The sequence below is a fragment of the Micromys minutus genome (assembly GCF_963924665.1).
Source record: "Micromys minutus genome assembly, chromosome: 5".
Taxonomy (NCBI): domain Eukaryota; kingdom Metazoa; phylum Chordata; class Mammalia; order Rodentia; family Muridae; genus Micromys; species Micromys minutus.
Window position 1 is genome coordinate 76,257,754 of NC_137974.1, and position 15,048 is coordinate 76,272,801.

A 15,048-nucleotide genomic window follows, 5' to 3' on the forward strand; every position below is an offset into this window, starting at 1 on the left:
CTCTGGCTGGCCTGGAGCTCCTTACATAGACCAGGCTAGCCTTAAACAAACAGAGATCTGCAGGTTTTTGCCTCTCGAATGCTGGGATCAAAGTCATTCACTGCCACACCTGGCTGGCGCTGTGTGGATATTTTGTTTGAGCTTATGAGATGGAAGCTGTTACCCCTTATGGGCACTGTAGGTAAGGAAGGCTGGAGAGACCAGGACAGTGCTGGTACTGAGGCAACTGTAGTCCTGAGAACAGAGGCCACGTGTGTTCATTGTGAAATGTCCACCGAGTTTGAGGTGGGTGACTGAGACCTCAAAGCATCTACTTTTAAAAATCACACAAATTCTTCAAAAACCAAACTGAACAACGAAATGGAAGTATAGAGGCATATTACTGCTTTATAAAGCATTGGTACGTTACATGTTTGCTATATAACTTATAAATGATAACTTACAGGGAGGACTGGGTTGGAGGTCAGCCACAAGTGTCATTTTAACCCCTCATGTGACTGAATTTTTGTATGTCGTATATGAGACCAGGCACTGTTTACCCAGTGTGAGGAGAGTGCAGTTTCTACAAGGGGAGCCAGGTCATGAGGATAGTTTGAAAACACACCACTAAAGCTTACCCTTTGAATCTTACACTCGGCTTGAAACTTAACTCTTTCTTGAAATGGATTTTCTGAGAAAGACGGAGTGCGGTTAGGGAATGGTGAGCCTTCTGTGGCGCTCATTGTCAGTAGTAAAAGAGCTTAATATACGTGTATTTTTAACGGCCATTAAAGTAGAATTGTTTGTGAAATGTGCCCCCGAGGCAAAAGCCACTCGGAAGGACCGCTGGATAACTTCATTCATCTGCAGTTAACACATGCTAACAAATGCTTATTGGGATATTTCAGTAAGATGCAGGTAGAACATAGTTCCGTCTTTAAAGGGTCCTAGCTAGTACCACATAATGTGCTTCCAGACAGTCACAACGAGCTCTGAGAGACCAGTTGGCATGGCTGGGAGCATCTAATATTCAGAGAACCCAGAGGGGTCTAATTAACCTGGGGGAGGAAGGGGGGATGGGCAAGGCTCCTGAAAGTCTGTTGAGAGGAAGCACCACTTGAGCGGAGATTAAAAGAGTTTGATAGAATCAGGGTGACAGGGAAGGCCACTTCAAAGGGATGGAACTTCATGAACAAGCTTAGGGGACCTAACTGAACTGCAGACAGTGTGTGTGGCTAAGCATGGGCATTGCTAAGGGATGGGAGAGAGTGCCCTGTGCTGACCTGACTCCTGTGTACTGTGGGGCATCTCCAACAGGTTTTAAAGCACTGCAGTCAGGTTTGTGTGGTGGTTAGTCGCTGGTGATGGTGACATGTTTACAGTCTCCGGATGGCTCAGTGGCAGAGCACTTGCATTGGTTACCTAAGGCCTTGGTTTGATGCCCATCACTGAGAATTAAAAAAAAAAGAGGGGGTACTTTAATATTTACTGTGGCTTCATTGTATTAAAATCTGCAGCTACAGGATAGTCACTCTTAGGGTTACTATGAGGTCAAGTAATATGTGAGGGGCTCTTAACGTTGACTGAATAATTGCATTTTACATAGGAACGTAATACAGATCTGTCCAGTTTGTCGCTGCTTCTTTATGAGATGGGATCTCATGCAGTGCAGGTTTTCTGTTCCGGTCCTCTGGCCTGTCTCCCCAGTGCCAGGATTATAGAGGTGAGCCACCATGACACCCAACTCTAGGTGCATTCCTCTTGGACAAGTTCCAGTTCCTTAACTGCAGGGTCTTGACTGGGGTGGAATGTGGGACAGAGGCAGAGATGTGTAAAACAGAGGGAGTGGATGTAAATCAGCCTGCAAATTCCTTGACACATGGAAAATACTCCAGAAATAAGTAATAGTTATGTGCACAGGACCTGAGATTTTTCTCAGTTAGTTCCCTCAGTAGAAGCGCAAGACCATCAAGTAGGATCTGGACTCAGATGGTCTTGACTCCAAAGCAAGCTTTGTTGCTGTGCCTTTTCTCCTTCCCCATGGATTATACTGTAATTACTAGCGTATCCACCCACCACTGTGGTGTCTAGAATGCTTGGGGCAAAGGATGAACCCCAGACACTGCTACTTTTTGATCATTTAATCAGCTGTCTAAGTGAACAGCTTGAAGCAAAAATATATGCTGACTATATTCATAAAACTGGATGCTACTTGGTGTTGGTGTCTGAAGAAGCATCAGACTTTCCCGTTAGACAACTTACTGTGTATTCAGAGTATTAATTAATATGGATCGTGAATGGGAACTTCCTGTGACTCTTCATTCCAGGATGTCTTCCCAAGGTTACTTCATACAAATACTCGTAAGCATGGCACATTGAGTTTTACTTATATGCAGGATCAAACCCAGATCGTAGACCAGTGACCAGGCTAGAGAGGAGAGATGAGGTCTTGCTTTATTTGGGGAACTGAAAGCAGGTCAGTTGCCAAAGAGAGCTACCTGCCCTGATTCTTGAGCAGAGGTCACCGTTCAAGCATATTTTATCCTCACAGAGAGTTAGTAGAAAATGGTTTCAGTTCCACAATATTAAAAAAAACCAACAAAGAAAAACTCCAATATATACAAAAGGAGGAAATAGGAAGACTTAGAGAGGTGTTGTATATCAAGATGAAATATATATGTACTGAGTGGGTTTTCTAAGAATGTGTTGGTAGGGGAAACACACACACACACACACACACACACACACACATCCTTTTACATTCAGGACTTCATTGTTTTACCCTTTCTCCATGAAGAGCGTCAGTTACTTGCTGATGGCCCACAGTAAGGAGGATTCCATCCACAGCCACCGGACTCCCGTGTTCTGAAAAACATCCATTTACATGCCTGACTACCAACCGGCTCATCTTGGGGCCCTTTAAAGTTACTTATTTTAGCATAGGACGTGTCAAATTTAAGAGAACCATATGCATTCTGCTCTGCGGATACTGGTACTATGTGCCATGAATAATAAGGGGAAGGAGGGCGGTGACTGTAATCTGGGCCATGGTGAGTGGACAATCCCTCCCAGAGCAGCAGCAGATGCGCTGGCAGGCTCTGGGGGGCAGAAGGGAGGGGCCGCTGCCTGGTCCTCAGCTGCCCTGACTCTGGCGGCGCTGTCAGGCCTTGATGTACCCAGCCACCTCCAGAGGCCGCCAGGTCCGGCGTCTCATGGACGCGGGTCTGTCCCCCTCCCTGCCTTCTTACAGTGTTCTGGTCCTCCGATGCCCTAAGATGGGCTGGGCAAAGTACTTCCAACATGGTCCACTACTCCCCCTTCCCAGGGTTGAGAGCCTCCAGCCCCCTCAGTAGGGACAGGACCAGGGGCTTTGTTTCCCGGCACCTGTTGTGAGTCTCAAATAGAAATCTCGCTGGGACCGGCGGCAGGCTGTGGGCGGGCCGGAGGGCGGTGCCCGAGCCCAGCGCTGCCGCTCCTCCTCCCGGGCGGGCGTCTGCGGCGCAGCCCGGAGATGCGGCAGAAGCGAGGCGCATCCCGGCGGGGCAGCGCGCTCCTCCGCAGCGCCGTGGCCCGGGGCGCAGGGTCAGGAGGCTGCCTGCCCCGAGCCACCGCCCGCCGCCCCCCGAATCCTTCCTTGGGGACACCGCCCCGGGCCTGCCGCCGCGCTCATCTTTCAGCCCGGGGTTGCTAACGCCTCCACCCCGGTCGCGGGCCCACTGGCGCGGCCAGCACCCCAGAACCCCGGCATGGCGGGGTACCTGTCCCCCGCTGCCTACCTGTACGAAGAGGAGCAGGAGTACCTCCAGGCCTACGAGGATGTCCTGGAGAGGTACAAAGGTACGAGGTCCCTGTGCTGGGCAGTGCGGCGGGGCAGGGCCCATGGGAACCGTTACCTTTTCCAAATCAGAGCCACCCCCGCGTGGGGCACAAGTAAACAGCAGCCGGAACCGGCCCCGGGGATCGCCAGGTGCCTTGGGTGAAATCCTTTACCCCAGAGCAGGGCGGGTGGGTGAGGGTTCGGAGACGCCTTAGGGTAGGCGGTGGAATGGAGGGCGGGGGAGGTCTGTTTCCAAGAAGCACTTTGCCTTGTCTTTCCCTTTGTAGAAGCTCTTAAGCACCAAGCATAGTCATAATTCTTCTTGGGAGGGTTGGGTGCCATTACTTCTCTGTCAGATTTCCAAGCCTGGCTGCTCCTGCCTGACTTAGCTTCACCAACCTGTAAAGGTTCTTGTATTCTTGAGCACAGCACCACATTTTTTTTCCTCCAAAAAAATCGTACTTATTTGAAAAGTTTCTCGCTTGTGATTCTATTCTGCCTCAGATACAGTTTAGAATTAATTCAAATCACGATAAGAGGAAGTCTTTAGTCAGAGAGTTGGTTGTACATTTAAATGTAAAGAAGTCTATTTTGAGATACATTTTTGCCAGTCGTTTTATGTCCTGGAAATTTTGTGCCAACTTGATTGTCTTGGATATCTAAGTGTAATGGTTACTTTAACTTGTTCTTTCCCGTGTTCGGTCTTTATGTCTCTTGAAATACGTAGCATAGTCGGGTATTACTGCAGCTTGAGAGATGCTTCACCTTCACGTATTTGTGAGGATGGCTCACAGATGTGTGTCAAATATTAACAGTAAATAGTGGTATTTCCTATGATGGGCCTGGGTGCACCTGTTGAGTATTCACTTTGGGTTTAGTAACTCAAGTTCTGTGAGTTAAACAAAACATATAGTTTTCTGTTACTAATATGAATCCCAAACTAAATAACAGAATTTTCAGGCTCCCTAGGACCCAAGTCTTTCTACACTTATGTTTTACCCCTTTCTAGAATGTGTTCTGTAACTGGAGTCTTGGACTTTGCGTATCATTTTGTAAACACAACTGGAATTCCTTTGTCACAAAGCTCCGTGGTGGATAATACAGCCCTGAGCAAGTGCAGTGATATTTTAAGCTAGCTCATGTCTGGGCATTTGCTTCTATGTCTAATGTACTGAGGATGGTTTCTGTTTTTCCGTTTAAAATGATGTTCTCACTCAAAAAGAAACACTGCAGTATAGGCTTATAAGCTCTGTGATTTCAGAAAAAAAAATCAGGAAGTTCTATAATGTATATGTCACATGATGAAGAAAAAAAAATAGAGCTTTTAATTTTTTTTTTTTTTTTTTGTCAGATCAAGTTCAACATCTGGGGTAAGTGGGTAATTTAAGGTGTCTGAGAAAAAGAAATAACCAGAATGCTGACCTCGGCCAGTCTTGAGGAAATAGGCCCTGTTTAGAAGCCTGTCTTATTGGTCCTCCTAAGTGACAGAAAATTAAATATGCATGATCAGTCTGCATCTCACCCCTTGACTGGGACACTAATGTCACTGCTAGTCATGCCCTCAGACAAGCATGTCTCAAGACACTTTGCTCAAGATTCTGCAGAAGAAAACCAAGGGGGCATTTCCCTCCTCCTTTGTGGTTTTGAAATGCTTAGGTCATCAAATTGTGTCCGGCCATACAGATGTTCTGGATTTCTTAGCCTCGGAGAGGAGAAGCAGCTTATTGGCCAGTGCATTCTATGAAAAGCTGGAGACCTGGCGAGCCCACTGTTTTCTGGTTTGGAAGGCAGTTTTGATTTCCCATCAGTGACCAATAGGATGACTTCACTACAGTACTTATCCCAATGGCTCACTATAGGCGCTGATCTAATTAGAAAAGAATTGTCTGTTTGAATAGGGAGTGCCAGTTTGCAAAACTTTCCAAGTTCACTTTTCTGAAATAACGCACTGTCCGACACATTTTCATGTTCCTGTTTGAAGAGAGGTTATTTTGGTTTTTATTTCTGTCAAAGTCCTCGGTTACAAAGTGCGTCTGCTCTCATCTGAAGGGTGACTGGGTTGCCAAGTATGTGCCCAGCTGTTGAGTAGCATGTCACAACATAAAGAATGGGGGTAATCTATAATGTTGGGGTGTTATGGTTGGAAGTTGAGAGCCTTGTTGGGCATATCCTCAGACAGCCTTGGAAGGAATTCACACCAGTCCCCGGCTGGGGGGGCGGGCCAAAAGGTGGTGGCGAGCAAGCTCTGGTTTTCATGGTGTGTTCTATTCTTGTGTATGGCTTTGGTCCTTTAAGTCAGAGTAAAAATAGTCAACTGTTTACTGAACAAGAATAACACAAGGATTTATTTGCTGCAAAGAAGGGTGTAGTGTCCTGGATCACATTCTTATCCAGTTATTTGTAAAATAGATTCATCATCAAAATATGTCAGGTCAAAATATTCCTGAAGCTAATAATTGGGTTATTTCAATTGGTAACAAATCAGGGTGAACAAAAGTTTTTTTTTTTTTTTTTTTTTTTTTTTTTTAAGCACAAAGCTTTAATACTGTTCATATTAGAAATTTCCCATGTTAATACCTTTCTATCTCTAGTAAATTATTCAGTATAGTCCCTGTATGGTATAGAATATTTTTAGCAGGTTAGTATAAAGAAGAGTGATGTCATCTCAAGTGTAGTGAAATTAGCTGGTACAGTGTTATAAATGAGCTTAGCTAGCTCTCACATTAACCCGTGAAGTACCGCTGTGGGAGTTGTTGCTGACCATGCTTTCCCAACATAGATGCTTTTGTATGATGTTAAGTGTGAAAATAATTAGTGTGGACCATTACATTTTATTCTGTGTAATTTTTACTTGTGTGTGTGTGTGTGTGTCTGTCTGTCTGTCTGCAGTGTGTGTGGGGATGTGAGGGTCAGAACAACTTTGGGAGGGATCAGTTCTTCATCCTGCTGAGGCAGGCTCTCCCTGCGTGCTGTGCAGCCTCCTCCAGGCTCCCGGGTCAATTTCTGGGCATTCCCCTGTCTCTGCCTACCATCTTGCCAGTGGAGCGCCGGATCACAGATGTGTGGCATGGCGTCTGGCTTCTTATTCGTTCATATTTTGGTTTCTTGAGACTTTCATACAGTGTATTTTTATCATACTTGTTTCCAACCCCAAACTTCCTCCAGATCTGGCCTTGTATGCGGGTTCTGAGGATCAAACCTAGGCTGTCAGGCTTGTATAGCAACACGTTATTATTGAGCCGTCTTGCCTGTCCCGGCTCTGTATAATTTAGAACTAATTTGAAAACATTGACTTTTTTTTGGTCTAACACAATGCTGATTCTTCCAATATCCAGAACGTATCAGTTCCCATAGATCTGCAGTGGGAACAGTATTTCCTGTGAAGGTTGATGGACAGTTCGGTTATTTACCTATGATATTGCTAAGAAAACCTTTTAGTATCTGAATCACAGGTGGCGTTTTTTGTCTTCCCTGGGTATTTGTGTAATCACTGCGCTCAAGGTAACAGAATGAAGCAAGAACACAGTAGTTTTGGTTTTCAGCTTAGTCTCGATATCTTAGGGACGTGGGGTGGATTGGTAAATACCATTTTTCTGGAGACAGGTTCTGGCACTCCAGCCAGGTGAATGCTTGGGCGAGCGTGTGAGGAAGGTCTCTGCCATGTGCAGCATATTCTGTGATGTTCTTGCTCAGGTTCCAAGTGGCTTCAGGATCCTGCAAACTTTAATCCCGATTTCCTCGTGTTTGTACTGTGTTCATGGCCTACAGTTATAGAAGTGGACTTTATGCTACACCAGGATAATGTAACATTGGGTTAGTTTGTGTTAGTCTTTTTTTGTTAAAAAGGAGCTTAATTTGTTCCATGTTCTTGAGATTAACTGCCCCTGACAAAGAGTGGACTAAATAGACTTCCCAGCCCCCCACCTTCCTCCACTTTCCTCTAGGTACCAATAAACTTCAAGGCAGACAAGTCAGGGCTATAATGTATCTCCCTTTTCCAAAAGGGACACAGACTTGTCTATTGCTACTTGGCCACTTAGGGCCTGTTATGTGACCATTTAATAGTTACAGTGTACTTGCTGCTCTTCCAGCCTTGCTTCAGTTTCATCTGAAAACTGCCTCTATCTGCAAGTAAGAAACGGTAGGAGTTGTTTGTTTTTCTGATTGTTCGTTGAAGGCATTCTCCATCTAATGCCATGAAGAAAGTTAGAGTTGTACAGAATAAGGTAAGAATGGCCACTGGCTTTAATAACCAGCAGTGTCTGGCACACAGGATAAAATGTCTGTGCTAAATTAGAAACTTGGAGTTTGGCTGCATTTTAACAGCTGTAACAAAGTATGGTAGACTTCAGCCAAGTCCATGGGAATATGTGAAGGCGTGGTTGGACAGTCTGAGGATTTTGAGAATGAGCTAAATATGTTATACCATGGGTTAAAGCAGTAATTCTTACTGAGTAACTAGTATTTAAATTGATCAGAGAACTTTTCACTGCCTTAGGACATAAGAAACACATTATCAGTTGAGAAACATGAGGACCTATTAGATATTATTAATAAGTTTAACTTTGAGCTTCGAGCATCTCACTGATGGCTGTTTTGGTTTTTTTCGTACTGGCTTAAGTGTGATCATAGTTTATCTAGACAGGTACTCCACAAAGAAAGCTTCATGTTTTTAGGAACATTTAGGTTCTTTGTTTACATTTGGGCAGTTTGGCGATGATGCTTAATTTCTGGCTCAACCGTTTTATTTGGGCAGTGAAGAGAACAATTTACAGCCTCGGTGTTGTTTGACAGTGAGCAATGAAGCTTTTGTGTTTCTGCCTTTGGGTCTGATGGGTCCCAGGAGCTGGGCTGCGTGAGGAGCCGGAGTGTTGGAGCAAAGCCTCATCATGAAATTGGAGATAATGAAAACATCTGAAGTCATGGTAGTCGCACACAGATGGAATATCAGGCTGTAAGCTCACTCGAGTTTCATACTCCATAGCTGAGTATGAAAATGGAGAACACACAGCCCAGTCCTTGAGTTTCTGCCTTACTGACACATTGCAAACGAGAAGGTGATTGGCCGTTTAGAATGCAAACGAGAAGGTGATTGGCTGTTTAGAATGCAAACGAGAAGGTGATTGGCCGTTTAGAATGCTTACCATTTCTTAGGAATTAACAAGGACCCGGTGCCTCTGTGGCGTGTGTGGATGCTTCTCTCTGTAAGAACTGGAAACACAAAAGAGGACAGTTTTTTTGCATCCATTTCTCAGCTATAAGTAATCCTGTGATTATGTTCTCCGCTTCTGAAGATGAAGCCCAGACATTTGTTGAAGTTCAGTGTGTCTTTTTCAGGTGACTGAATAAAGAGCCCTCCCCCACTAGTTCTCTTGATTGGTGTGGTGGCTGTTGTCATTAAATGCCTGTTTTTCTGTGTATGCTCATGGAGGGCAGAGGTCCACCTCTGTGGTTCTCTGGCACTATCCACCTTGTATTGTGAGACTTGGTCTCTCGCTTCAATAAGGAGTATTTGTTAAGCTAGGCTACTTGCTGGCCAGTATGCTCTAGGAGTCTACCTGTTTCTGACCTCCCCAGCACTGGTATTACAGAGACATCCTGTCGGGCCTAGCTTTTTATGTGGTACTGGATCGTCATTCTTAGAGTTGTGCTAGTCAGTTTTCATCAACTCCACACAAAGTTTAAACAGCTGAGAAGAGGGAACCCCAAGTGAGGAATTGCCCCCATTAGATGGGCCAGTGAATATGTCTATGGGGTGTTTGGGTGATTATTTTATTGGTAAAGGAGGGTCCAGGCCACTGTGGGAGGTGCCATGCCTGAGGAGGTGGGCCTGGGTTTTGTAAGAAAGGTAGCTGAACATATGCCAAAAAGGAAGGCAGGAAGCAACATTCATCTCTGCCTCAGTTCCTGTCTCCAGGTTCCTGTCTTGAGCTTCTGTCCTGGTTTCCCTCAGTGAAGGACTACTGTAATCTATAAGCTTCACAACCCTCACCCCATGTTGGTCTTGATTAGTGTTGTATCCTAGCAACAGAGAAGCAAACTAGGATACAAAGCCAGTCATCACCCAAACGAGTCATCACCCCAACCCCTAAGAGTGTGTTGCAGGAAAAGCTTTATGTGTACAGTCAACTGAAATGTGCCACTTGGACAAGTTGTAATCAGCAGGAGGAATGAGAGCCATAGGGTAGCCAGGGACATGAAGTTCATTGAGAAGAGAAGCTTGGTTGAAGAGAGCCTTGTGTTGAACCAGATTGAAAGGAGGCTTGGGTGTCATTCCAAGGACCACATTTTTTTTTTTTTTTTTGCTTTAATTTTGTAGAGAGTAGAACCCTGAATGATTCCCAAAAGATGCAACATATGTTGGATAAGTGGCAGCACTGTGGACAGAAAGAAGGTTCAGGAGCCACTATGAAATTAGGAGGTCTACACTAGGAATTTCTGAATTTCTAATGCCCATAGCTCAGTACAGCCCCTGTCATTTCACCAACATAAAACAGAGGCTTATTAGTAAAGACAGTGTTCCAGATGGGGGGGGGCGCACATCAGTTATCACTGATTGAATTTGTGTTGGAGTGTCAGGTGTCCGTCTGACATAAATTGTGCATTTCGAGTGTCTTTACCTTGACAAGTAAATCTTATAAAACAGTTCTCATGGAAATATTTGACTGAGAGTTGATTTTGAGTCAAGCCAGAGCTTCTGAGGTATGTTGAATGGTATGATATAACAAGGGATTAAAATACATGGAGGGTGATTAGAATTTACATGGAAGTTACTTAGTTACATAGACATTACATAGAATTTACTTACAAGTTACATAGAATTTACTTAGAAGTTACATAGAAGAGCAGATTTTACAGTTTGCACTACTCTATTTTAGCAGAATTATAGAGTCTAATTATTAGATATCAATGAAAATGAGGTAACATTTTAATACCACCTTTAATGTCTGTCCAGAGTATATTTAGGTTGAATGAACATTGAAAAGTATTAAGTTTTGGTAACTGCCAACACTGCATGTGGCTGCTTTGATACATGTCTGAAATGTTTCCTGGACAGAATTCTCCAAGAGAGTTGACAAAGTCTTGATTTTTTTTTTTTTTTCTTTTTTCTAGTGGGAGAAAATATTCCCAGTGAGTCTCGGTATCAAACATCTTGAACAAAGCCAGTATTGTGTCAGGGAATTGAAAACATGTTCTTATGTATTCAGTGGTTGGTTCTCTGTGCTGCCCATGCTAGTGTGGCTACATGTATATGAGTTTTGGCCTAAATGATGCTTTGTAGTTTCTTTCCCCCCACTTTGAGCAGGGAGGATAAAAGCGAAATCTCCTGACAGCAGACTGTTGGTGAAGTATCCAGAGTTCAAGTTCCTGAATAGTCCTGGGACAGTGATCTAAACAAACAAACAAACAAACAAACAGACAAATACCACCACCACTAGACCAGTTTTTAGAGCAGATTTCAGTTTGAGGAGAAAATGCACATCTGAAGCTTGCTCTGTTGACACCCATGATCGCAACATGTGTTGAGTTATAACAATACCTTATTAGCATCTGTGATCCATGGTTACAGTAGCTTTTGCCCTGCTACAGTTTGTGGGTTTCGACCAGCGCGGTGTGTTTACCATCAAAGAACATGGCAGAACAGAGAACAGGCTTCCTGCTTTAAAACAGTCTTAACGGGGTCCTGACCACACTGAGCTTTTGCTTTCTCTCTTTTTGCCTTTTTAAAAGAATTTGATATAGTTAAAACTGCACTGCGTATATTTCATCCATACCAGCACGTTTAACACTGTAAAATTCTCGTATCGCTTGTTTACTTTGTTTGGTTTTTGGAGACAGGATCCGAGTATGTAGCCCAGGCTGGCCTGGAACGTGTTAAGTAACTCAGCTGACCCTCAGACTTACCCTTCTCTGCAGCGTTGGGACTACAGGTGTGGGTTGCCATGCCTGGCACACCAGGCCTTTCATGGCGTAGTGTACCATCTCTTTATTGCCCTACCATTTAAATCCGTTCATCCAATGAAGGGCATCTTGCTTGCTTTCCATTTTTGTTTTTCTAAACGTATAACAAAAGCTTCTATAAATGTTGTGTGCATGGTTTTAAGTTTGGACTTGAAGTTTCAAGGAACTTTGGTCGAGGAATAAGCTTGGTGGGTCTTAAGGTATATTTAGGTTTGTAAGACACAGGTAATCTTTCACTGAAGCGGCCGTGTCGTCTTCTGTTTGCTCCGGCAGTGAATGAGAGTTCCTGTCATTCCACGTCCATGTCAGCGTTTGACAATGTTTTCCTTAATTGATTTTGTGTTGCTATAGCAGAAGGCTGGATAAGTTATAAGAAAGTCTGCTTTGGCTCCTGTTCTAACCGAGACAGCCACATCTGGTCTGTTTCTAGTTAGGGCCCTATGCTGTCTCAGACCACAGCAGAGCTGTGGGAAGAAAGAACGCTAAGCAAGTGTCCCTGGGAAAACCTGTGCAAGAGAGGACAGTGGCTGAATGCCTGCTCACCTGCAAGGGCTGCACCTCTGGTGTGGGGATGGGGGGCACTAGTGCAAGGGAGAGCTAAGCCTCAACAGGATTTTATGCAGACCATGGCGCTATCATTGCTCTTTCATATGTGAGCGTGGTCCATTATTGCTTTTAATCTGCAATCCATTAGATGAGTCTGTTTAGATCACACCCCTCCTTTCTTTGTGTGGGACTTTTGTGCAGGAAATCCCAACATATCTGGGGTCTTCCTAATCTAAACGAACTCTCTCTACCTGCTGGCTGCTCCTCCACCAGCAGGTAGCATGTTTTCTTACTGTGTTTTAAGAGATCTTCACACCTGTTCTGGAAAGCAGTACTTTGCAGTGATCAGTGGCCTCTTTATACCCCAGCTAAATGTTTCTCCATCACCTTCCTGTGTGTATGTGAGGCTTAGGTATGTGGTATATGCATATATGTATGCGTGTGTGCATGTGTATGTGTGTGCGTGTGGGTACACCTTCATGTGAAGGTCATAGATGGCGTTGGGTCTCCTGCTGTATCATACCTTACTCTCTTGAGATACAGGGCTCATGAGCCTAGAAACAGGCTGGCAGTCAGTAACCTCCAGTGTTCCCCGTGCTTGCTTCCCCACCCCCAGCACTGGGTTATAGACCACACACGACTCTTTATGTGAGTACTTTGGATTTGAACTTAGGTTCTCATAGCAGGCCCTCCACAGCCCTTCTTTGATGGGTTTGCACGACTATTTTTATAGGTGTCCTTCTAAGTAAACAAGGGCCCAATTATTTCTTTCATGTGGCCACAGTGTTTTGTGTGCGATGTATTCTGTTCTGGCTGAGGACACAATGCTTTGTGTCTACTTCAGAGAGTGTGTGGGCTCAGAGCTCAGCAGTCTGACACTTTGCTCTGGCATCTACATATGTGGCTGCAGGTTCAGATGTCCAGTTAGTTGGCAGCTATGATGTTGTATGGCACTTGAGTCTAAAATTAGTTCAACTGTTCTATTTTAAGGGTAGACTGAAATTAGCAATCCGTGTCCTATGAAAGAAGTGGACACTCACCTCTTGGGATACCAGATTACTGCTTTTAAAATGTAACCAGGAGTAGAGTTCGATGCTTGCTTTAACGTTTTGGAACGTTTCTGTTGCTGTGACTAGATTAAGCCTGAGCAAGTATGTGTGTGTGTGTGTGTGTGTGTGTGTGTGTGTGTGTGTGTGTGTGTGTGTATACAGATATGCAGTCATACGAACACAGAGTGTTAGGCCCTTGCTCCTAACAGTTGATGATGCTTTTCAGTCAGCTATCCTGTTTGCTTTTTCTACAATCTGAGTTGAGATCTTAGAGAAAAATTATGATAGTTTTCCTGTAATGTATTTGAGTAGAACCTGAGCCCTTAGGGTATTTGTCAGTGTTGGGGTTGTTAGGAAAAAAAGAAAAAGAAAAAAATACCTACAGCAGTATTTATTTGTTCATTTTGTGGTTTTTCTAGTAACACCTGACAATGGGGACATTGAACTAGAACCTGAAAAGGCTTGAGTGAAGGTTATGATTTTATTTCGATTATTTATGTAGTTATTACTTATTTACATTATTTTGTGTGTGCGTGTGTGTCAATACGTAAGTACATTGAAGGTCAAAGGAGACAGCTTTGTGGAAGTTGGTTCTCTCCTTCTACCGTGTGGGTTTGGACCTGGTAGAAGACCCCTTACCCACTGAGCCTTCTTGCTGCCCTAGGACTTGATTTCTGTGTAGCATGGTCTTTAAGTCGAGACTTACGGTTATGAATACATTTTACAATGTTATCTGTATTTGTGACTTGTGTACTTCTCTGTTGAATGTTTTTGGTGGGTGTACAGCAGGGTTGGAGGAATCTAAATTGTCTGCCACATGATTTCCCATGCCTGTAAAATCCCAGTACTCTAGAGGCTGAGGCAGGAGGATCCTACATTTGAGTCTAGCCTGGGCTATATGGTGGTAACAACGACAACCAAAGCAACAACAAAAAACAGTTACAAGGGTAATGTAACCTTTTCATAGGAAAATAGGTATGTACTGAAATGCTGATCTTTTCTTAACTTAGAAAACTGCATATGAATTTAAATTTGTGTTCCAGCAGAATTAACATGATGTGCTAAATGTAGTGACTTTTATAATTAGCCTCCCTCTGAAAACATTCAGTGAGTGTTGCTTCCAGCTTCCCCCTAATTCTAGTCAGGAGTTAATTGATTATATGCTTCAAGTGATCAGATTAGCACATAATAGATCCCCATCTCCAGCCTTTTGTTTTATACTTGATATTTCCGTAGAAAACCTGGGGAGAGAGAGGAAGCATTTGGAGTAGGCACAGAACCTACTCACCAAGTCAGGCCTGCAGAGAATTCTAGATACTTCTGTCCTAAGCTTTGAAACTGTGCCACGGAAGCAGAGTCTGCAGAGGAGGTCACAAGTTCGGGGCCTCTTAGCAGAGCTGAATTAGGTGAGACAGGGACCAATTGCACACAGGGAGGGATCTGAGAATCCTGGGCTGCCACAGTGGGGCTGACCTTCGAAGGAAGGCAGAGCATTTCAGCGGGCCCTGTGTTGCCCGGCGTAGGGGCTGCTGTACAGTTTTCCCTCACTCAATTTGGACAGAATGAAGCTATACTTCCCTCCTCCACTGCAGAGAAATAATACACTAGATTTTCCTAAAACGGGGAGGATTTTGCCTGTTGGTCGGTATTGATCCGAACACGTTATCCTCCGTGTTAAAGAATGCTGTCAGGCCG

General features: G+C 44.2%; 1 protein-coding gene across 12 annotated transcripts in view; it reads left to right on the forward strand.

The window, feature by feature from the left end:
- Positions 1-15,048, forward strand: part of DST (dystonin) — a gene marked incomplete at both ends in the record, with an annotated part of 363,235 nt that overhangs the window by 89,290 nt on the left and 258,897 nt on the right. For 3 of the 12 annotated variants that reach the window (XM_080917064.1, XM_080917069.1, XM_080917071.1), the window contains one exon: positions 3,555-3,816. The exons of 3 other annotated variants lie outside the window; for them this stretch is intronic. In XM_080917064.1, coding sequence (XP_080773190.1) covers positions 3,726-3,816 — 91 coding nt within the window. Of the gene's footprint in view, positions 1-3,552; positions 3,817-15,048 lie in introns of those variants that run through there. 6 more of the 12 variants (XM_080917072.1, XM_080917076.1, XM_080917073.1 and 3 more) reach the window with 4 other exon arrangements.